Source organism: Arabidopsis lyrata (genome assembly GCF_000004255.2).
Source record: "Arabidopsis lyrata subsp. lyrata unplaced genomic scaffold ARALYscaffold_7, whole genome shotgun sequence".
In the NCBI taxonomy this organism is placed as follows: domain Eukaryota; kingdom Viridiplantae; phylum Streptophyta; class Magnoliopsida; order Brassicales; family Brassicaceae; genus Arabidopsis; species Arabidopsis lyrata.
Genome location: NW_003302549.1, coordinates 12,237,202 through 12,259,862, shown reverse-complemented (window position 1 = coordinate 12,259,862; position 22,661 = coordinate 12,237,202). Strand labels below are relative to the sequence as shown.

The window sequence follows — 22,661 nt, the reverse complement described above, 5'->3', positions numbered from 1 at the left end:
TTACCCTTTTATCCCTCTTTAGAAATGTCATGAGAATGAGACTATCTCATATTCCCTCATAACTGATGAAAATATGTTTTTTTTTACATGTTCTATTGTTCTCTGAACTGGATTTGTTTGTATGGGGACGCGTATCTCTTGAATTCATTTTCATGTGTGTGGTGAAGATGCTGAGATTTTTGAGTTGGTAGAAAATGTAAAAGATTATAAAAATCTTCTTCTTCCTCAAGAAAACATGTTTGTTTCCAATAACAATCCTTTCACGGGACATATCCCAAATCCCAAATTAAAAATAAACCCTCTTAAACCACCCCTTAATTCTTACCAAATCACCAATCATTTTTTTTTCTTTTAAAAATAAAAAAATATAACAATTCCACCAAATATCCTGAAAACTTACTCAAATCTCTAAAAAAACTGAAATATGAAAATTCTACCAAATCTTCTAAAATATTGGTTCCAATACACCCCCCTTGATGTAATGTATGGGTTGTCCAATAGTCGGTTTTTTTAATTAGTCACGTCCTTAGTAAATTTGGCGCATTAACCTGCTATAACATATATATCACCAAAAAATGTACGTTGATATTAGGTAGGAGCAATGATGCCTTGTTCTTGATTCGGCATGTGCTCTATTTTTTTTTTTGATAAATCTTATCGGCTATCCGGTCGGCCCCGGTAGAAACGCATCGAAGTACTACATAGTAGACTGGTCCACCGTATTAACGGTTAGGCCCTTCGGGCTACCACTTTGTCTATCACGAGTTTAGAATGCCTTCCGACTAAGTGTCAGGGGGTAGTCAGACTGCCTGCATTTTTGACTACCAGATAAACCAATTGGACTAAAGCTCAACTGACAGACTTCCCACAATAATGTTGATAACAGCAGGAGGAGTCGAACCATGGAAAGGAAGGAGTTGCAGCCAATCACCCTAGACCTGCCAAGCCACCAGCCCACCATCATGTGGGCTCGGCATGTGCTCTATTGATGGACTACCTCGTAACGATGATGCGGGAAACTACTTTAAATGTTTTCTTGAGAAACATGAATGGCGCATTAAAAAAAAAAAAAAAAAAAAAACATGAATGTCGCATTGCCGACAAGAATAAAAGTTTATTACAACTAGAAAAATAATTAGTTTTCACCACAAAGAAAGGAACATGAGTTATTTTCTAAAACTCAACTAAAACCTTATATTATTTTAAAAACGGTCTCTATAATGAATGCCCATTACCAAGAACTTAATACAGCTATATATATATATACTATATAGAATGAGAAATGCTTTAACAATTTGACATTTTCTAAAGAAGACACCCAAAATATTGGAGAATAAGATCTGAAAGTTAGGCCAGTTAAACAAAAAATATTACGGTAGTTTCTATTTTTAGTAACTTGTAGACCATGCAAAACAATGAATCCTTGCTTTGTTGGAACGACACATCTGACAAAATGGCTCAAACGCAACCAAAACCGTAAGCTTGAAATTTGAGAAACCATAGCTTCAAAATAAAAGAAATATCCCAGAGAACCCTAAGGTTAATAAGTTTCCTCAACTTGAACATTGAAAGATATTGGAAAATTAAGGAGAGCTCTTAAAGATGACAATTCTGAAACTATGACTGATGACCACTCTGAAACTTTGGTTTTAACATTTGCTCTGATCATTAACTAACTTGAACTCTGGATATTCTATTCGACAATCTGGACATACACTGCTAACTAACAGATCTGCATAACTTTGATTCCCCAATATCAGATCTATTTACATCTCTAACGCTCCAATCGAGATATTACACATTATGATCCAAGAACTCCTCTTACATTCTATGAGTGAGAGACTATAACAATATACACAGTACAGTGTAGGGAATCAACCAAAATAGTTCCCAACTATATAACTATTCGTACATGTTCCCCGCAGCAAAAGTTCCTATTAAACCTACCCGGCCCAAAACCAAAACATTTTCTGCCACTCACTATGATGGCATCATCATCATCAGAGGAACCGGGAGTTCAATAACGATTAGGAAATAAGAGCGTTCGAATTCCCTTATGTACTGAACCCTTCCGTTCATCAGTTTCAGAATCTTTCTGCAAACGCTTAGCCCTAATCCTTCTGGACTTGTCCATCGGCTACTATGGAACATGTCCTGCACTTTCTCTGGCGGCACACCTTCCCCTGCACACGCCATTCTAACAAAACATTGACAAAATGAGTCAGCGAGTTTGCTGTCCTTAAGGCTTTGAAATTTGAACGGTGACAACGCTCCCAGTCAAGACTGTGTTTATTTTATCATTCACAAGTTTTTCTCAATGCAGATAGCAAACAAAAAAATGAAACTTATCTGCAGCAGTAGTCACATTTACAAAAAAGAAATATCATAAAGCAGATGATTGAAGCGATAGCGATATATTCGCTGCTTAAGTCTATGGTTCTTCTCTTTGATCTCAGACCTAAGTCAACTAGCTAAATAGAGAATTGGAGAGACAGAGACAAAACCAGAACGATGGAAGGTACCTGAACTCCAAGCGTATAGCGGAGAACCCGTCAGCCATTTGTTTCAGAACCGGGCATAGATGGAGCTCTACCGAGCCTTCCAAGGGCGCATAACGGACAATACTTAGCAGAAACTCTGCCAGAACCTGTTGGAGCCTTATCTGGTCACCATAGACAGCCATGGATTTGATCTCCGCGGGAATGTTACGGATCAGCTGAATATTTCTCTCTCTCACCACAAACATGACTTGGCTTACCACTGCATTTATGACACTGCCAATGAAGAACTCTGTCCTCTCTAGCAGAAATGAACTGATGAGCAAAAAAAAACAGAGATTGTTTGTTTAGAAGTGCTAATGAGGCTTTATAGAACAATTTAAGTGTGTATAAAAACAAATCAAAACTCTCACCCGTCTTCAATGCTTTTGACGTCCATTTCTCCTACAATCTTCGAGATCTGCTTCTCGCATGAAACACTAGTTTCAAGAAGCTGCTTCTGATCCTCGTTTAAATTCGTAGCTTCCAACAATGAATTTGTGAAACGCAATCCGCTCAATGGATTCTTTATAAATTGGAAAATGTAAGCCAACTCTTTCCTCCTTGAGAAGTATTCACTCTCCTGCCTCCTCTGGACTTCTAGAGCTTGCTGCAGCTCGGGACTCGGTATCTGCAAAAAACAGAAAGCCCCAATGATTTTACCGTCGACGCTGACCCGTTTGTTCAAAGTCAGGAGAGCCTGAATGAATTTCCCTTCACGGTCAAAGAACGGGAATGGGAATTTATCCGTTTCTTGGCCACCAATCGCGTTATGTAAAACGATCATGAACTTCGTTAACGCATCAGGACCCTTTAGTCTGCAACAGCTCCCAAATACTTCCCTAACAAGCAATTTTCCAATCACTTCGCTGCGAGGCCACCCTGTGAGCTTTTCCATTGCGGTGTTCCACTCAATGCAGCACGTATTCTCATCCGCTGCAAAGATTGGAGGGATCAGAGGGTTCGGGCTATGGATGATGGCCTTGTAATCGCCTTGTATGTTGATGAACTTGTCCATAACAAATTTATGACCGGTTACATCTTGTCCAACAAAGCAGACTCCAACGATGTTGTTTAAGTAGTCCTTGCTTGAGCATGCGTTGACAACCACAAACACTGCTTTCCCTTGTAGCTCGGGACCAAAAGTTTTCAGCTTGACCTCCACATTCTTGCCTTCATCCCCTGCATAATTGAAAATGAAACACATTATCAGAATTTGCATGTTAGAGTGTGTCACAGATTGAAAATTTAAAGAATTGCATAAACCTTTGAGAGCACAAGAAAGAAGCCTATCAGCTGTTTCTTTGTACTCTTTGTAAATCAAATCGCGAACCAGAGACTTTCCCATAGCTTCTTCAACAGAAAGACCGGTCAGCTCTGCAATCTTGGCGTTCCACCCATTGATGCAGCCATCAATGTCCACAGCAAATATAGGAACCGTCGCAGTCTCAATAAGCCTAATCATCTCTCTCGCAACTGCACCTATCTCCTGCATCCCTTGCTCTGCCATATCATCCCCATGTGGCTGAACCCCCCCAGGTGCAGAAGCTTTAGAGTCCATCGCTTCAGACTCTTTGAAAGAATCTCTTAGAATAAGCTGGAGCGAGTGAATGGCGTCCATTTCAGCAGTTTCCCATGGCTGACATTGGCTCTTAACAACTTCGAGAAAAGCCTGGAACGAAGAACGCGGATGCATCCGCTGACCATCATCTTTGTCCTCAGGATGGTGCTTAGCCCCTCCCCATTTGATTTCTTTCTCTGTATGAGACCGGAACCAGAAAAGGAAGTCCCTTTTTGTGATACACGCGACTGCCATACCGCACACAGCATCTCCCAAAGCAGCTGCCCGAGGATAACCCGCATCGCCTAAACTATCTGTGCTTAACCCGGTTGAATCAGAATGGTTAGCAAGCAACCACTCCACAATGTCATTTATCTGAGCCTCAGTCGGAGCCACACCCAACGAATAGTACTTTCCTTGGTAAAGAAATGCCGCACCGTTACATTTTACTAAATCCATGATACTAGGCCTCTGCGTGACAATCCCCGTGGGTGAGTCACGCAGAAGCATATCGCATAACAGTGTCTGCATTCTCAGAACGCGTTTTTCAGACACCTGCAAGGCTAACTGCAACTCCATGTTTAGCTGTAAGCCAAAGGCCTGCATAAGAAACTCACAAGCGTACCTCAAAGGAAAAGGTATGCAACGAGCCGATGTGTGATGGCAAACGACTAAACCCCAAAGCCTCATCGAGTTTCTTCCTCCAGTATTAACACCACCGTTACCATCTTCTTCGTTTCCATTTATTATAACTGCCATGGCTAACGACGCAATAGAGCCCATGTTAGTCATGTATTGAGCATGACAGCCATGAGGAGCTCGCAAAGTCGAACCCACCAAGCATATAGACTGCGTGAGCCTATCGTCTTGGACCACACGAACTGGTGACGCATAGCAATCTACAATCATCCTAACACGGTTCTGCTTGAACAAGAACCGAGATGCCTGAGGAATATCAGTAGCCGGATAATGCAGACCAATGTAAGGTTCTAAATCGTCCCGTTTACTCTCCGCTACGACTTCACCATGTTCATCTTCATGAAACTTGTACACCATAACGCGGTCGTAGCCAGTAAGATCTCTAACACTGTCAACAACAGTGTCACATAGAAGCTTGATGTCTCCTCCAGGTAACGATTGTAAATGAGAAATAGCACGGACCGCAAGTTTCTGCGATTGGACTGCTCCGGCGATTGAAAGCGCCGGGTCCTCGGTTCGAGCTGGCTCTAAATCAATCAAAATTCCAACATCAACCCTGTGAAGAATCGCGTAAAAAGGTTTACCAGTGTTCTTAGAGTGAATCCAAATCGGATTCAGAAGCGTGATCTCTCGAGCCACGAACGCGCGTTCGAGGAGAACGATGCTCGATGACTTGAAGAGAGATCGCAAATCCGTACCAATCGTAAGAACCTCCGATATCTCCTTGATGCTTGGTACAGATTGAGACATGAGCCCTAGCATTTCCCGCGCATTTTCACTGTAACCGATGATTGTGAAAGTGGATTCTTCGACGGCGATCAAGCAGCCAAAAGGCTGGGTATAGCCACCGCGTTGGATTCGCGAGAGATAAGCTGTGATCTGCTGCTCCGGTACGGAAGGATCGTACGGCGCCGTTTTAAGAGACTGCGAGTAATCGAACGACTTACCTGACTCTCCGGATTGTTCGAAGACGGCGTGAAGTCTCGCGTCGACAGTGTACTGTTGAATTGCTTTGCTTGTGGATTCTGTTCCGGCGCCGTGGTTTTGCGGCTGCTGATTCTGTGACCTTTGGGCTTTGCTTGCTGACGACTGAGCTTGTTCTGCGCTGGTGTGACGGCTCCGATTGACGCGATGGCCTGACGAAGCTGCCTCTGCACCGCTGGTTTTGCTACCGCTTCCGGAGACCATTTTTCTTAGCTAATCGTTTTGGAATTTTGAAGAATTACAGCGAGAAACGAAGAAGATCGTCGTCAATCATTAAATTCGAAACCAAAGTTTCACAAATCTTCCTTACTCTGCTGAAAATTGAAACTCATAGATTATGGTAAGGGTTTTTGGGAAGGTGGAATCATCACTGTCGATAGCTTAACGGTGAAGTTTGTTTGTAAAATGATAAAACGGAAACCAATTTGAATTTTTCTTAAGGCTCCCAAAACCAATCAAAATGAAGAAGAAGAGGTGGTGAAAGGTTAAAGAAGACGATGATCTTGTTCTCTTTATTAATTTGACTCCCTCATATATCGAAATCTATTAAAAAGACCCGAAGCTTGTGGTATTTATCAATTTAACCCAAATTAAACTTTTGTTGTCTGTTATATGAGGGACCGAGATCACGTGGGTTGTGGATTATTCCGACTAGTGGGCACACGAGGGACGATATATGTGGGCCTATGGGCGTGAGTGTCCCCAAGGGTGGTGGTGTATTGGACGGTTTTACCAAGTTTAACGTGGACTAGGCGAAAGCCGAGTAGTCATTATTTAAGTTGGACTGGCTGATAATTTAGTTATGGTTTTTAATTTTTATTGACAGTTTATTTTAAACCAATAAAAGTATCAGAGTTTCATCCAAAAGCTCTACCAACGAACGTGGCCATATATTATTGCATCACTAACATTCCTCGTTTCAATTACAAGAATTGACCTTGGGATAGGTTTAGGTGTAGCAGCAAAAACATTTTAAATGTTTGTACCAAGTATCCATGCTTTGTTTCGGATTTTAAGAAAATAAAACATGTTTTGAGTTGTTGACAGAGAAAAATTCACAAGTGTTAGTTTCTTTTTTATGTGAAGTAGCTTTAGAAGCGGTTCCAATGCATGGATCAAGTGATGGCACATACACTGATATACATTAATCTAACTCGAGTATGCAACATATTATCACATACCCTAATAATATAATTAATTAATTACTTATTTCCCCATTTCCTAAGGTATAATATAATATGATATATAAACACTTCCACTTTTGATGCTTTTTTAGACCATCTCCCAGTTTGAGTTCAGCATTCACGACTCGTCCATAAACACGGCACCATGACCACTTGACCTTACGAACTTCTTCAGCAAGAGAACCACAATCGCAATTGTGAGTCCAACCGCAGCCCACGTGAATAGCCTGTCATCACCCGGTTTCGGAGCCGTCCTGACAACAGAGGTCTGCTGCTCCTGCCGCCTCACCAAACTGTTTCTGCTACCACCGTCTGCAATCTCTACCGCTGCATTCTCTCCTGGAAGAACGGTCTGAGCTGCCTCTACCGCGATTTGATCAACGACATTCTCTTCAGCCACGGTATCAGGTTCTGATATAACCGTTGCAGCGTCCTGCAGCTTGGTTTGGGACTGACTGTCTGAATCATCCAAGGGTGTTTTGTTACATTCCTGAGGATTAGGTTTGGGAGCAGAAGGTGTCTTGCTGAGCATGTATTGATGTATCTGGGTTAATTAATCAAAAGGGCATATGATCAAATAAAGTTATGCGCGAGTATATAAGATACTTAAACCCATGTCAAATATGTAAACAAGTAGTCAAACTTTCGAAATTTAACAAGATTGTTAAAACTACTTTTGGTTAATATAAATAATATTTCCAGGAACAGTGTTCTTTTTAAGTTTGCTCGCTCTATGTTCATTTTGCTTCATCATCAACAATAGTTATTGTGGCATCTAACATAATTCTAATGAGAAATGAGCATAACAATTTTGCATTCCAAACACATCATAAGTAAACTAAACCCATCTACGATGAATAATCTGCATTCGCTGATCAAGAGAACCTCATGTCATTTATTATAGAAAAATATAGCCACACATCCAATTTATTGGTTCAATAATCAAAAGCACATCAAATATGCAGCCAGATTCATATTTCTCTATCAGAATAATGTACATAGTGTATGAAAAGCTCAGACATTGCTCTGAAACAAGGGTGATAGAGTGAACTACCTCATCAATAAGTTTTTGACGCTCAGGAGAACCATATTTGGGTGGTGTCTCGCGTGATTTAGTGGCTAGTGCATGTCTCTCCTCTTTTGGGTAATCTACTGAGCCTAGTGCTCCATTGGGGTTTGAAGGCATGAACGCAATGAGAGCCACCAACGCAGTCCGAACTACACATAAACAAGAACAAACTCACGTGTAAAGTTGTTGATAATACTCAACTCAACCTCGTTTTAAATAATATCTAAAAGCTTTAACTGTTCAATTCGGTATTAGTCATAACCGTATTAAGGCTTTCATGACAAGTTTGGATATTGACAGTTGAAGAAGGTGACTAAAAAGTTTGTGACTTTACCACTCCATGAAGGTTGCCAATGCTCGGGATGGTAATCAGAAATGCTCAGGCAAATCTTGGTGTTGGTTTCAAAACGACCACTAGGCTGAAACAAGAACAAGAGAGATATATAGTCTCCTATAATACAATAGAGACGCTAAAGAAGAGAAAGAATCCTTACCGTCAACAACATGAATGAAGGAGGTTTGAAAGGATAGTCAGCAGGCAACTGAATCCTCCCATGATAGATCCCACCTTCAAATTCAGTGTCACTTGGACCTCGGATCGCGAATTGCCACTCAAATATATTCTCCTGAAGTTATAACAGATCGAGAAATCAATGTAAACTATTTCGACTAACACAAGATTGAACCAACATCAATAACATCACAAAAAAGAAAAAACATCACAAAACTACCATTGGAAAAAGACTGGAACAGATCAAGGAACAATTCACAATCTTCTACCAAATGACTCTCAATCAAAAGGAAATTGAAATATTTCGAATAATTGAAATTGAGATAGAAACATTGAATACTACAGATTAAGATCAAAACATGAAAAGAGAAGGAGGAATTATGGATCGTGATTCGAAATGTGTACCTCGAGGGGAAGAGACATGAAATCATCACAAGGATTAGCTTGCATCTCCTTAACTTCCTGCAAAATTCTCTTCACCGCCGGGTTCTTCCTGTTAAATCTCTCATCCGCCATGTTTATCGTCGAAGATCAGACCTGGAAAAATCCAATCCACCGCCGAATGGTCGAAATGTCAACAGAAATAACTTTAGCACCCAATTTATGAATTAATAAAAGTAGCGTTAATAATGCTAGAGCTGTCAAGCGGTGACGAAGAGTATCGTAAGATAGATTACGTGGAAAATGCTGATTGGCAGTTCCGTTCATACAGTGACGATAAGAGAATGTCAATATCTTCATTATTCAAGTGATCACCGATCAAATTGCCACGTCATCCGCTATCAAAAATTGTTTGTATTTAACGGGCCTTAATCCAGAAACACTAAGCCCATCAAAAATTTCAACGAAGCTTCCTTTGCCATTATTTGTAGGCCTGGACAAATTAATCGAACCGAAACCGAAACAAAAAAAAATCGAACCGAACCGAATCGAAAATTTGAAAATAACCAATTGGATACTAAATTCTATAACCGAAATAACCGTAACTGAATCGATACAGAACCGAAATATTTTGGGTAACCGAAATACCCGAAATACAATTATATATTCAAAATATTTAGTTATTTATAGATCAAATAATCAAAAATTTAAAATATATATAAAAATAGTAAAAATACTCGAAAATAACCAAAATATATCCAAAAATATACGAAAATACTCAAAAATAACCGAAATATCCGAAAATCTCTATACTATTAAAAGAGAAGTACAAATGTAAATTGGTCGGGTCAAAATCAGAAAATTGACCCGAAATTCTGAAATCAGATCTTTGAAAAAATTTTGGAATATAAATTTGAATTAATAATGAAAAATCGAACTAAAATCAAATGTTTATGGAAATCAAATAAAATTTGATTGTACTTATGGTAACTAATTATAAAATCATAATCCGAACAATATTATACATTAATTACGTATAATCTATTTTATAAATTAAATAGTTTTTTTTTATATTTTGGTCATGTAAATTAAATAGATATGAAATATATGTAACTAATTTTAATTTAATTAGATTAAATCGAAATTATGGTATTTTCATACTTATAGCTTACCAAAGAAGTTTAATTTTAAAATTATAAAGATTTCTTGAATATGATTTTTAGAATTATTCAACAAGATGATAAATATTTATTAAATTTTGTGAATCATGAAAAATATTAATTATTTTTTAATCATTATATTTCACCTTTCAATCTCTCATCTAACAAATAAGATACATATTCTATTATTCCTATGTCCAAACTCCATTGTGTTGTATGACTAAATAATATTTCCATTAGAGCTGTCAAAACGAGTTGATTCATCCCGTTAAGCCTGTTTTGCAATAGGCAAAATATATTTTGGCATGTAGTTAGTCTGTCCGCACGACCCGCGGGTAGCATATATGAAACACAAACTCGTCGCGCGAATGTATGCTGATTTGCGGGGTTATCCGTGGATTTTGTTTAAATAATTTTAGAGTAACCAAAATTTAAAAAAATAAATAAATTAGAAAAAATTTAGAGATTATAATCTATATATCATTATATTTATAAATATTATAATTTCATTTATTAAAAGTGTTTTAAACTACCACATGTTGAATAAATTATATTTTTATCAATAAATACTATCATTCGGGTTGATCCGCCAACCCGCGGATGAAAACCGATGATCCACTGCGAATCAATCCATGTGGCCCGCTTATTTGCAGGTTTAATATATTTTCCCAAATCTGCTCAATAGTGAGATGATTTGGACTCGACCAGCGGTTTTGGACCTATTTTGACTGCTTTAATTCCCATGATTCGTCTAATTTTTGAATTCTAAAACACAAAATTCCATTTTGTAAATCATAAATAATATGATTGATTTAATTATAAACAATTTAATATTTTCTTTACAATTTGTTATTAGGAATATTTATAAGTACACTACACGATTCGTTCTATTAAAAACATGCACAATATTAAAATCAACGTATGTAAATCAATATTCTCCTGCGGTGGACCGCGGGTCCGATCCTAGTATCCTAAACAAAATAACTGAATGGATACTAAATTTTAAAACCAAAAGAACCGGAACCAAACCGAAACCGAACCGAAATTTCAAAATATCCGATTGGATACTAAATGAAACCGAAAGAACCGAAACCGAATGGACCCAACCGATAACCGAACGGTTAACCGAAATCTCAGGCCTAATTATTTGGATAAAATTTGGGAAAATGATTACCAAAAAAAATGTCATCACATAATCACATATGAAATGTCATCACATAATTACACACGTGGATTTTAAAAATATTTGTTAACTACATAAAATATTTGCATTACATGTGGATATCTCTAAACAAACATAAATTATATTACAAATACCATAACCATCATATTATGGTGCTTCAGTTACTGGAATTTGGCGTTGATTTCCTTATTTTTATTCAATTTAATTGATTCTCTGACATCGATCTCTAGAGTTTAATCTCTCACAAATCATAGCGATGATTGCTTTCTCTGTCCTTGCCTCCTTTAGAAATGTTCGAGTACCTTTATCTAAATAAATTATCGCCAATTGTATGAACCAATTTATTTTCTTTTTTACAGCAAAGTAAATTCATCCATTTAAGCTAGAAACCGGCGGTTTTCATCGGGAGAAAACCAGTCCGATGTTGAGGAGCTTACATAGGAAAAGATAGAATAGCGTGCTCTTGCCTTCTTAGCGAGACAATCGGCACGGACATTGTTTAAACGTGGAATAAAATCTAATGAAAAACGAGTAAAAACGAGTTTTAAAGCATTAAAATCTTCCAACTCCGAAGCAAAGGCGGGCTACTCATCCGGAGTGTCCAAAAGCTGAACAAACTCCTTGGAATCTGTCTCAAAGGCAACATTAAAAATGGATAATGACGTCAGGGATCTCATTGCCCAGAGAAGCGCTTCAAACTTTGTGTGAAGTGGAGATAAACATTATCGTTGACACTTGAGTCCAAGATTGATAAGCTGACTATCAGTGATAAGAATCCAACCAATGCCGCATAATGTGGCTGCGTCTGTCCAAGATCCATCAACCTGGCAAATCAAATGATCTTAATCAGTAGATCGCGCACCTGGAGCTGTAAGGATCGGTTGTGTATCAATGATCGTTTCTCTAGCTCTTGCAATGCGAAAGGACTCTGCTTCATTACAGGCAAGTTAGAGCGTATCTGCAGGATGAACGTCTGAATTCCCAAAAACTTTTGAGTTTCTCGCTTTCCAGATGAACCACAAAATCCATGGAAAGTCTCTGATAGATTCCTCTCTTACTCCAAGCTCTTTTGCTCTCCAGTAGAGGTGGTCTAAGTTTGCGAAAATTGAGGGGGCATGAAAGACTCCTTGGACGAGAGGGATCTTATAGAGAGACCAAACCTGAAAAGCAGGGGGCATTCAAAAAGCACATGGTTGATAGTCTCATCACACATCCCACATCAGGGGTACGTCTTATCAGTTCCTAAATATCGATCAACAACTCTTTGGTAGGTTGCCAGACATCCCATGGCAGTTTGCCAGAGAAAGTGTTTAATTTTTTCTGGAGGATTAGATTTTCCATGATTGTGCATGTAGTGCGCTAACACTGGGTCCCTGAAAAGGGAGGTCACAATCTCCTCGTGGGCTAGCTTTCGCTGCCCAGTAGCCGGATCTGACAGAGTAATTGCCAGATTTTGTATGAGCCCAAATGTAAGAATCTCTCGAGAATGATAAACTCGGATGTAACCCCAAGATGAGGGGTATGTCTTCTGGCACTATCAATTCTTGGAGCTTCTCTATGTTCCAAGTCTTGGATATCGGGTCGATCAGCGCATTAACATAGAGATTAGGGTCTGATTTTTCCAACTTACTGCACGCAGGACGGGCTGGTAAAGTTGGAATCCATGGTTCACTCCAAACCTTGGTGTTAAAGCCAGATCCAATGTTTTTCCTCAAGCCCGAGAGTAGGGGAGGTCTAGCCGCAAGCATACTACGCCATCCGTAAGAGGGTAGATATGAGGGCTTTACTTAGAGAGGACTCGAATAACGAAAGTACCTACCTCTTAGGACCCGCGCTAGGAGAGAGTTTGGATATGTCACTAGTCGCCACATCTGTTTGGCAAGGAAGCTAAATTAAAATCTTAGAGCGTCCTAAAGCCCAAGCCTCCTTCCGAAAGTGGGGTACATCGTTTATCCCAGGCAACCCAATGGAGACCCCTACTCTCTTGATTGTTGCTCCACCAAAAGTTTGAGATTGCACTAGTCAATTTGGAGCGAATGTTTTTTGGTAGAAGGAAGCATGACATTACATACGTCGAAAGAGCTTGAGCCACTGATTTGATAAGAATCTCCTTGCCAAATGCCACCTTTAGAGAGGAATTTTGACGACCAAGTATTGATTCTGCTCTTTAGGCGATCTTGGACAAAAGCAAAGACTTGGGCCTTAGATTCATGGATCTTTTCTGGAAGTCCTAAGTAGCTGACCATACCACCCTCTTGGTGTATTCCTAGGATCAGTTTAATGTTAGACATCTTCTGCGGTTGGACTTTACTCCCGAACATGATCGAACACTTAAAAAAGTTAATTTGTTGTCCTGAGGCCTCGCCATACTGGCGGATAATAGAGATGATCTCAGAGCTTTGTTGACAATCCGCTTTACAGAAGAAGAGACCGTTGTTAGCAAAGAGAATGTGGGAAACTGGAGGACTTGCACGGGAGAGGTACAAACCCTTGAATTTTGTAATACAAATAAAAACTGTCTCAAAATAATAATAAATTTTTATATCTTTGATCTCGCACATTATCAAGTGATCTCCAAATATAGATAGTGTTGATAATTAAATTTGATAATGTGCGAGAACAAAGATATATGGAGCACCATTATCAAACAAGTCCATCAAACACCAAGCCTTTACGAATTAAATAGTTTAACACTATAAATCTTTTATTTCTCTTCGCGTCCTATAAACAAACTATTAGATGCTTATGATTTTTAGGTGATATTAATGGTTCAACATTTTAAATCTCATGATAACGCTTTTTGTACAAATTATAGTGAGATTTATAATGTTGACCTATTAATAATGTTGGATTGGTGGATTCTCTAGCGGAAGAGGGCATTGAAGACTTGGTGTTTGATGGACTTGTTTGGTCCGGAAAAACGGTGTTAGAATAAGATTTTCTCCAGCTCATCTCGATTATCAACTCTAAAATTGAGATCTCCAATTTTTTTGTTTTTATGTACATTTAGAATTCTATGTTTTAATTTGGATCTGATGCCTCCCAACATATCCTCCAAACCTCCTGCAATTAAGGAAGATGTTGACCCCGCTATGAACCATATATTCCTGCTAAAGGATTTAGACTCTGATGATTAAAAACCTAAACTACATATTAAACAACAAAAATATGTGAAGATGTTCTAGGAGAGAACCAAAAGGGAGGGTTTTGGTGAGAGGTTTGGGTTTTGTCATTTGGTGGTGATATGTGAAGATGCGTCGCCGCCATTAGAGAGAGAGAAAGTAGAAGCAGAGTTTAAGATTCTGCAGCGATCAATGTTTTAGTTCTGATCGGGAAATAAACGAACGACGGAATAGTGATCAAAAGAAAAATTATAGTTGTAAAAATTATATAATTGGAATTAAAGTTTTCTTTTTTTTAGGATAAACAATTGGAATTAAAGTTTCCCATGTATAATTCATATATCTTATCTATTTTTATGTAGATCGAGTACATTTTTACGAACAATAAATATCTTCCTTATATCTTTGCCTTTCAACAGTTGGGGAGTGTTATGATAATATGTCTACTAGACTTGGTGATTTTCTGAATTTCTGTTTGTCTTGTTCTGTCAACCTTTATAGAATTGCTATCAGCATTAGTTTTAAACCTTGTTTGAAAAATCGCTAGGCGCTAGCCGCTAGTCGGGCGTTCAGTATGGGCCTAGCGATTAATCGGATTAAAATTGGGGATTAATCGGAGACTAGTTTTAGGGTTATTTTAATATTTTAAAAATATATTAATCTAATATTGTTTTCAAAATTGTAGTAAACACATACAAATATATTTTAAGGCAAATTTTTATGATTTTTATTAAAAATTTGAACATAAATTATTGTAAAACATCACAAACTTTCAATTCAAATGTTTACATAACAAAAAAAAAAAATTGTTTTATACATGCAATAAAAAAATAATCGGGATATGTAAGAATAGGCGGAAAATAATCGGATTAGACGGACATTAATCCGATTAGGCGGAGAATAATCGGATGACTGATTTTTTTAAGGGATTAGTCATTAATCGAGGCGGAGAGTATGAGCCTAGCGATTAAGCGAGGAGTAATCGGGTTAGGCGAAGATTTTTAGAACAGGGGTTTTAAACCTAGAAGCATCAAGCATGAAATTAGGAGAGTTTAAGATTCTGCAGAAGTGCTTGATTGGATTGTTTGGTAACGGTAACCAAGAATGAAACTATTTCGATAAGATATTTTGGTTATTTCTGTTATGTATAAACGGTATTTTTAGTTTCTTAATAAAAACTATTTGGAAAAACATCTCTTCTCCGGCTTGGTCATGTCATGTTGTTCCTCAACGATTTATCACTGACTCTAGGATGACTTTGTCACAAGATCACCAGCTGCACGAACTAACTATACTTGTTTACGAGCTAAGGCGGGAGCGGAACATGCGTTATCACCCTCTATGAAATTTCCCAAATCTATATTTCATTGAGATCATCTCCATCAGTCAGAAACTCTTTGAGTTTTTCAAACAAAACAAATAATAATATTTTAAGAAATTTCAATTATATGATTATTTTTTAATCACAAATATAAAATTGAACCAGTAGAAGAAAAACAAGTGGCATAGTGGGTTTCTTTGAGAAACTCTCTCCTTTCTCTTTCTTACTTTTCAATTTTTTTTTTTTTAATAGAGAGTTTCTCAATGAGAAACCATTGATGGAGGTGGAAGCCCCCTTGGCCTATTGGTTGACCAAGAGTTAATTAATGCTTCTACACTAAGGGGTCTGGGGTTCGAGTCCCAGATACTGCGATTTATTTACCAATTTGCAGATTAATGGAGGCAAGCAGTGTTCTAAAAAGCGGTCTAGGCGGTCGCCTAGGCCCCGACTAGGCGCTAGGCTCTTATGCGACGCCTAGATAACCGCCTTAACCGTCTAAAATTACACAGATCTTGTTTAATGTATTTTTTCAATTTTAATTAGAGTTTTATTTATATATATAGTTATAAATATTCATATATTATTTAATATAAATATAAATAAATGTTTTATCTAATTTTTGTTTATAATTTCATAATTTTTAGTTTTATATAGATATTTTATATAACTTTTATATATAATATCATATTTATAATATTTTATGTTATAAACGTCTAAACCGCCTAAAAAATCGCCTAGGCCCCGATTAGGCGTTCTAGGCGCTAGGCATTGGGTCACCGCCCGCTTAGCGCCTAGCGCTTTCTTGAACACTGGAGGCAAGTGTGCAAGAGATCTCCAGCGATGTATAATTATAGCCGTTCGCTAAGATTCTACGCAGAGATTGAAGTATCGTCAGGTCGTGGTCATTGAAGATGTCCATCAAGAGCAGGGCCGGCCCAAACTATTTGAGTGCCTAAAGCAAAAAATTTTTTGGCCCATTAACAAAAGCTGTTATAAAAAAAAAATACAAGTTTTAACATGTATGGGATTCGAAACCGTGACCTGTACAACAAAAGACTTCAACCTAACCACTAGACCACAATAACATTTTAAAAATTGATGCCCTTAAAACTACTTATAATTATTTGATGCCTAAAGCCCTTGTTTCATGGGCTTTACCCATGGGCCGGCCCTGATCAAGAGCATGAAGAAAGAAGTGTCCGTTGTAAAATCGTCTATGTAACAGTTCTCATAATTTGCAATAAATAATAAATCAAGACGTCAAAAAAAAAAATCATTGGTAGAGAATAGAGATGCTCTGATGTAATTTATGGAGATAACGTTAGAGACCAATCTATTGATTTCTTATTAATACTTTCCAAATTTCATTTAATTAAAATATAACAAAATTATAAGTTACCATGAATTAGTCTCCATTTATATTACATCAAAATGTTTCTGTTTTTAAAATTTTATTACCATAAATTAGTTGCCATGTATTATTTTCTTTTAAATAAAAATGTGGGGTATTTATTACCATAATTTATAGTTGCCATATATTTATAACTATACACCTTTAAAAAAAAATCATGAATGAATTAAATTTGTTTATTTATTTATTTGTACACATATCGGAATCTTGTGATTATGAGACAAGTTCAAATATATTTGGGGAAGAAGAAAAGATTTTCCCATGATTTCTTGCTTTCCATATTTGGGGAAAGTTAATGCTTTTTCTGTTTTTTGTTGAATGAGAGAGATACTTCATATTGACGCCAATAACGCACCGTCAACGTCTCCGTAACGGAACCACCACCGACCCATATGACCTGCATCATCGTCAATTCATTCGTCACAAATAAAATTAAGAATAGCATAACGAGTATGAACTATGATCCTTATGGTTTATTTTAGAAGGGTTTTAGCACCCGACCATGAGGGATTTTGATCGGAGATTCCTGACTTGGTTAATTAACGATTTGAAATGGAACTCCAGTGCGTGGATCTATGGTTTTCGGTTGGTTTTTAGGGTTATTGGGTTGATCTCGGAGAGGTTTGATGATCTTCTACGAGGGCTGAGGAAGGATTTTCGGGTTAATTGGATCTGGTCTAAGGAAGCAGCGGAGGTTTTGAGAGATTTTCAAATCGGATTCAAGGTAACAAGACTGGATCTTGCTCCGAGGAGGGATTTGAAGGTATACGGGTATGCGTTCGTGTATCTTAATAATGGTTTGATTGATTTGTTTCTGTTTGCAATGGCGGATTCGAGAGTATTACTTACGGAGGCAGAGAACAAAGATCAATGGGAGCTGCGATTTGTGGTCTTGAAAATTTCAGGCTTCACGATTGATGTTGTATTGAAATTTTCAGGCTTCATGAGCAGGTGGATTTCGGTTTTTTCTGGTTTTTGGAATGGATTAATAAGGTTGTTTCTTAGATTGGTGAGCGGATTCAATTTGATTGTCTCCTTACGGTTAATCTTTGGTTCCAAATGGATCTCTATTCGGTTGATCTCTGTTTTTCGAGTTGATTTGGTAGATCTTGGGCTGATTACGGAGTTGTCAGATGGTATTAATCTCGGATTTGATTTGGAGTTTTTGAGTACAAGATTCATACGGTTGTCTCAAAGTGATTTTCAGGTTTTTATTTGTTCTCATTATGTTGGAATCAATAATTCTCAAATCTTATGTGTTTTCGATTTCATTTGGGTTATTGTCATATTAATAGATGAAAGGATCGGTCTTTTATCTTGTTTGTATAAAACTTCTGTTTCGGGGTCTATGACCAGATGGTACCGGTTTCATTTAATTTTGCTATATTGGTATTGGACGTGGAAACAAAAATTTGTTAACAATATATGGTTTATGTGGTGGAGTCATATTGTATTTTGGGTATGGAATTTTATAAACACGTCTTTTACTCCTAGAATAGTGTTTTTAAATCATGAAGTAATTATGGTTAGTTTGAGGAATAAAATGAATATGATTCATTTATCGGTTATAGATATGGTCAGGAATAACCCGATGCACCATGGTACGGTGAAGGTTTTAACGGGTGGACGCAACCCACCTAAACCAAAGTTTAATAAATGAAAGTTTTAAGCTGGAATTGTCGAAGCCTCGGGAATAAGGCAACTATTGGTTATCTTCGGGATATTTAGAAACAACACCGGCCAGATTTTTTATTTCTTTCAGAAACAAAACAATCTACTTTTTTCATGGAAAAATTTATCGGTTATTTTGGTTATAAAAATTTAAAAACGGTTGATCCTATCGGTTGTAGTAGTGGTTTAGCTCTTTATTATAATAATAATTTTAATGTTTATATTGTTTATGAAAGTAATCGTTTAATTGATGTTAAAGCGGTGGTTAAAGGGAAAACAATACATCTTACTTTCGTTTATGGTGACCCGGTTCCAAAAAATAGAGATCAAGTTTGGGAACGCTTAACGCGGATCGGTTTGACTAGAGACACACCCTGGTTTTTAATTGGTGATTTTAATGAGTTAACCGGAAATCATGAGAAAAGAGGTGGTACTCTAAGACATGCATCTTCGTTTATCCCTTTTAATTTAATGATTCAAAATTGCGGTTTATTGGAATTTCCATATATCGGAGACTGGTTGTCCTGGCGGGGTTGGCGGGATAAAAAACCGATACGGTGCCGATTGGATAGAGTTTTAGCGAATGAAGATTGGCATGAATTATTCTGCAACTCTTTTGTTGAGTATTTACCAATGGTAGCTTCCGATCATTCACCGGTGGTAGCTACGCTTTTGGATAAGATACCACGTGGGAAACGAAGTTTTAGGTTTGATAAGAGATGGATTGGAAATGAAGGATTACTAGAGGCAATCTCAAATGGTTGGAATTCGGATTCTGAATTAGGAGAAGGAAAATTTGTGGAAAAATTGACTAATTGTAGGCGGGCTATTTCGCAATGGAGGAAAGAATTAACTCCTTATGGGCGGCAAACAATTGAGGAACTTAAATCGGAATTACATGTGGCGCAGAGTGATGACAGGAGATCACGGGAGGAGATTACAGAATTAACATTGCGGTTGAAAGAAGCTTATCGAGATGAGGAATTGTACTGGTATAAAAAAAAGTAGGTGCTCTTGGATGCAATTAGGGGATAATGACTCAAAGTACTTTCATGCTCTAACAAAACAGAGACGGGCAAGAAATCGAATTACGGGGTTACATGATGAAAACCGGATTTGGTGTACAGAAGATAAAGATATTCAACATATAGCGGTTTCTTATTTTAAGGATCTGTTTACTACGACTAAGCCCGAGGCTTTTGAGGAGTCCTTGGCAGAAGTACAAAGTCTGATTACGGATCAGGTTAATAATTTTCTAACGGCACCCGCCACGGAAAGTGAGGTGAGAACAGCTCTGTTTATGATGCATCCGGAAAAATCGCCAGGATCCGATGGTATGACAGCTTTATTTTTTCAAAAGGCTTGGGTTACAATTAAAAAGGATCTTCTTTTTCTAGTTAATTCTTTTTTAGAGGATGGAAATTTCGATAAACGGTTAAATACGACTAACATTTGTCTGATTCCAAAAATGGAAAGACCAACACGGATGACGGAATTAAGACCTATAAGTCTATGCAATGTTGGTTATAAAATTATATCGAAGATTCTTTGTCAAAGACTTAAAACGGTTTTACCAAAGTTGATTTCGGAAACACAATCGGCTTTTGTCGAAGGACGGTTGATTTCAGATAATATACTTATTGCACAAGAGATGTTTCATGGGTTGAGAACTAACCCGTCATGTAAAGGAAAATTCATGGCCATTAAAACTGATATGAGTAAGGCTTATGACAGGGTGGAATGGATTTTTATTGAAAAGGTTTTAAGAAAATTGGGTTTCTGTGAGAAATGGATTAACTGGATAATGTGGTGTATTACAACAGTCCAATATAGAGTACTCCTTAATGGACAACCTAGAGGACTAATTGTACCAGAAAGGGGATTACGACAAGGAGACCCGCTCTCTCCTTATTTATTCATCCTTTGTACAGAGGTACTAATTGCGAATATTCGGAAAGCAGAAAGGGAAAAACTAATTACGGGTATCAAGGTAGCAAACGCAAGCCCTTCGGTTTCACATCTGTTATTTGCGGATGATAGTTTGTTCTTTTGCAAAGCAAATAAGGACCAGTGTGAGGTAATTTTGGGAATTCTAAAGAAGTATGAAGCAGTCTCGGGACAGCAGATAAATTTTTTAAAATCATCGATTCAGTTTGGACATAAGGTAGATGAGAATATCAAGGATGAAATCAAAGCTACCTTGGGAATCACTAATATCGGTGGTATGGGCTCTTATCTCGGATTGCCGGAGAGTTTAGGTGGCTCTAAAACAAAAAATTTCTCTTTTGTTAGAGATAGATTGCAAACAAGAATTAACGGATGGTCGGCAAAATTTTTATCGAAAGGTGGGAAAGAAGTGATGATTAAATCGGTAGCTGCAGCATTACCAACTTATGTTATGTCGTGCTTCAGACTACCCAAAACAATCACTTCTAAACTTACTAGTGCGGTTGCTAATTTTTGGTGGAGTTCAAATGGGGATTCTAGAGGTATGCACTGGATGGCTTGGAACAAGTTGTGCAATAGCATATCGGAAGGGGGGTTAGGTTTTCGGAATGTAGACGATTTTAATTCAGCCCTATTAGCAAAACAATTATGGCGTTTGATTACGGTTCCAGATTCTCTTTTCGCGAAGGTGTTTAAAGGGCGGTATTTTCGGAAATCCAATCCTTTGGAAAATATAAAATCATACTCCCCATCATATGGATGGCGTAGTATCTGTTCAGCTAGATCTCTGGTTAATAAAAGACTTATTAAAAGAGTCGGATCGGGGACATCCATCTCAGTTTGGGAGGATCCCTGGATTCCAGCTCAATTCCCGAGACCAGCAAAGAGTAATGGTTCACTTGTGGATCCATTGTTAAAAGTTAACAATCTTATAGATAGTCGGTCGAACTTTTGGAACATTGATCTCTTAAAAGAGATCTTTGATCCAGAAGATGTCGCCCTAATAAGTGCCCTACATGTGGGTGCGCCAACAAAGGAAGATACACTGGGTTGGCATTTTACAAAATCCGGAAAATATACAGTCAAATCGGGATATCATACCACACGGATATAAAAGTCGGAGACCACTTTCTCTTTGATTGGCCCAGACATCAGACCGTTAAAAGCACATTCTTGGCAAGTGCATTGTCCACCTAAAATACGTCATTTCTTGTGGCAAATCTTAACGGGTTGTGTACTAGTTACGGAAAATTTACGGAAAAGAGGAATTGTTTGTGACACAGGTTGTGCCAGATGTGGCGAACCAGTGGAAACAATCAATCATACACTCTTTCAGTGCCACCCGGCACGACAGATTTGGGCGCTTTCCCAGGTTCCTACGGCTATGGGAAATTTCCCAACATAATCTATTTTTACGAATTTGGATCATTTATTTTGGAGAATACCTTCAGAATTTGATTCATCAGCCTTTCCATGGATTATCTGGTATATTTGGAAAGCAAGGAATGAAAAAATCTTTGAAAATATTGATAAAGATCCGTTAGAGGTATTACGGTTAGCAGAAAAAGAAGCACAATTGTGGCAGTCAGCCCAAAGCGAGCTTCATAATGGAAATCATGGTCATGTGGAATTGGTAACTCAATCTCGAGTGGGAGATGCTTCACTTGATTCGAATTATTCTGGATACCTTTGCTTTGTAGATGGATCATGGAAAGAAAGTGACAAGTTCTCCGGTACAGGGTGGTTCTGTACATCATCAAACGGAGAGCCGCCAACCATGGGAGCTGCCAACCTCCGTAGAAGTCTATCTCCATTATATACAGAAGTCGAGGCCCTTCTCTGGGCGATGAAGTGTATGATTGGTGCAGATAATCAAGAGGTAGCGTTCTTTACAGACTGTTCTGATCTGGTGAAGATGGT

The 22,661-nt window shown here is 37.9% G+C and overlaps 2 protein-coding genes across 2 annotated transcripts; both read right to left on the bottom strand.

Annotated features, from left to right (window-relative positions):
• Window positions 1–1,673: 1,673 nt before the first annotated feature.
• On the bottom strand, window positions 1,674–6,295 carry LOC9304220 (phytochrome D). The gene is made up of 4 exons (XM_002868102.2): window positions 3,804–6,295; window positions 2,912–3,719; window positions 2,523–2,813; window positions 1,674–2,197 (listed from the first exon to the last, which is right to left on the bottom strand). Exons 1-4 carry the CDS (start codon window positions 5,983–5,985, stop codon window positions 1,981–1,983), a joined length of 3,498 nt encoding a protein of 1,165 aa, XP_002868148.1. The 5' UTR covers window positions 5,986–6,295; the 3' UTR covers window positions 1,674–1,980.
• A 532-nt stretch (window positions 6,296–6,827) lies between these two features.
• On the bottom strand, window positions 6,828–9,141 carry LOC9306240 (ubiquitin-conjugating enzyme E2 32). Its single transcript, XM_002868101.2, has 5 exons — window positions 8,951–9,141; window positions 8,529–8,660; window positions 8,369–8,453; window positions 8,020–8,183; window positions 6,828–7,509 (listed from the first exon to the last, which is right to left on the bottom strand). The coding sequence occupies exons 1-5, from the start codon at window positions 9,059–9,061 to the stop codon at window positions 7,084–7,086; spliced, it is 918 nt and encodes a 305-aa protein (XP_002868147.1). The 5' UTR covers window positions 9,062–9,141; the 3' UTR covers window positions 6,828–7,083.
• Window positions 9,142–22,661: the final 13,520 nt, after the last annotated feature.

What these genes read in the sequence shown, in the direction of transcription:
- LOC9304220 (XM_002868102.2), bottom strand. Translation starts at nt 5,985, where the DNA reads ATGGTCTCCGGAAGCGGTAGCAAAACCAGCGGTGCAGAGGCAGCTTCG. An exon ending in GTCAAAAGCATTGAAGACGG is followed by an intron (nt 2,814 to 2,911) that starts GTGAGAGTTTTG and finishes TTTGCTCATCAG; the next exon opens with TTCATTTCTGCTAGAGAGGA. An exon ending in GCTATACGCTTGGAGTTCAG is followed by an intron (nt 2,198 to 2,522) that starts GTACCTTCCATC and finishes ATGTTTTGTTAG; the next exon opens with AATGGCGTGTGCAGGGGAAG.
- LOC9306240 (XM_002868101.2), bottom strand. Translation starts at nt 9,061, where the DNA reads ATGGCGGATGAGAGATTTAACAGGAAGAACCCGGCGGTGAAGAGAATT. An exon ending in TCATGTCTCTTCCCCTCGAG is followed by an intron (nt 8,661 to 8,950) that starts GTACACATTTCG and finishes TTATAACTTCAG; the next exon opens with GAGAATATATTTGAGTGGCA. An exon ending in CTTCATTCATGTTGTTGACG is followed by an intron (nt 8,454 to 8,528) that starts GTAAGGATTCTT and finishes TTCTTGTTTCAG; the next exon opens with CCTAGTGGTCGTTTTGAAAC.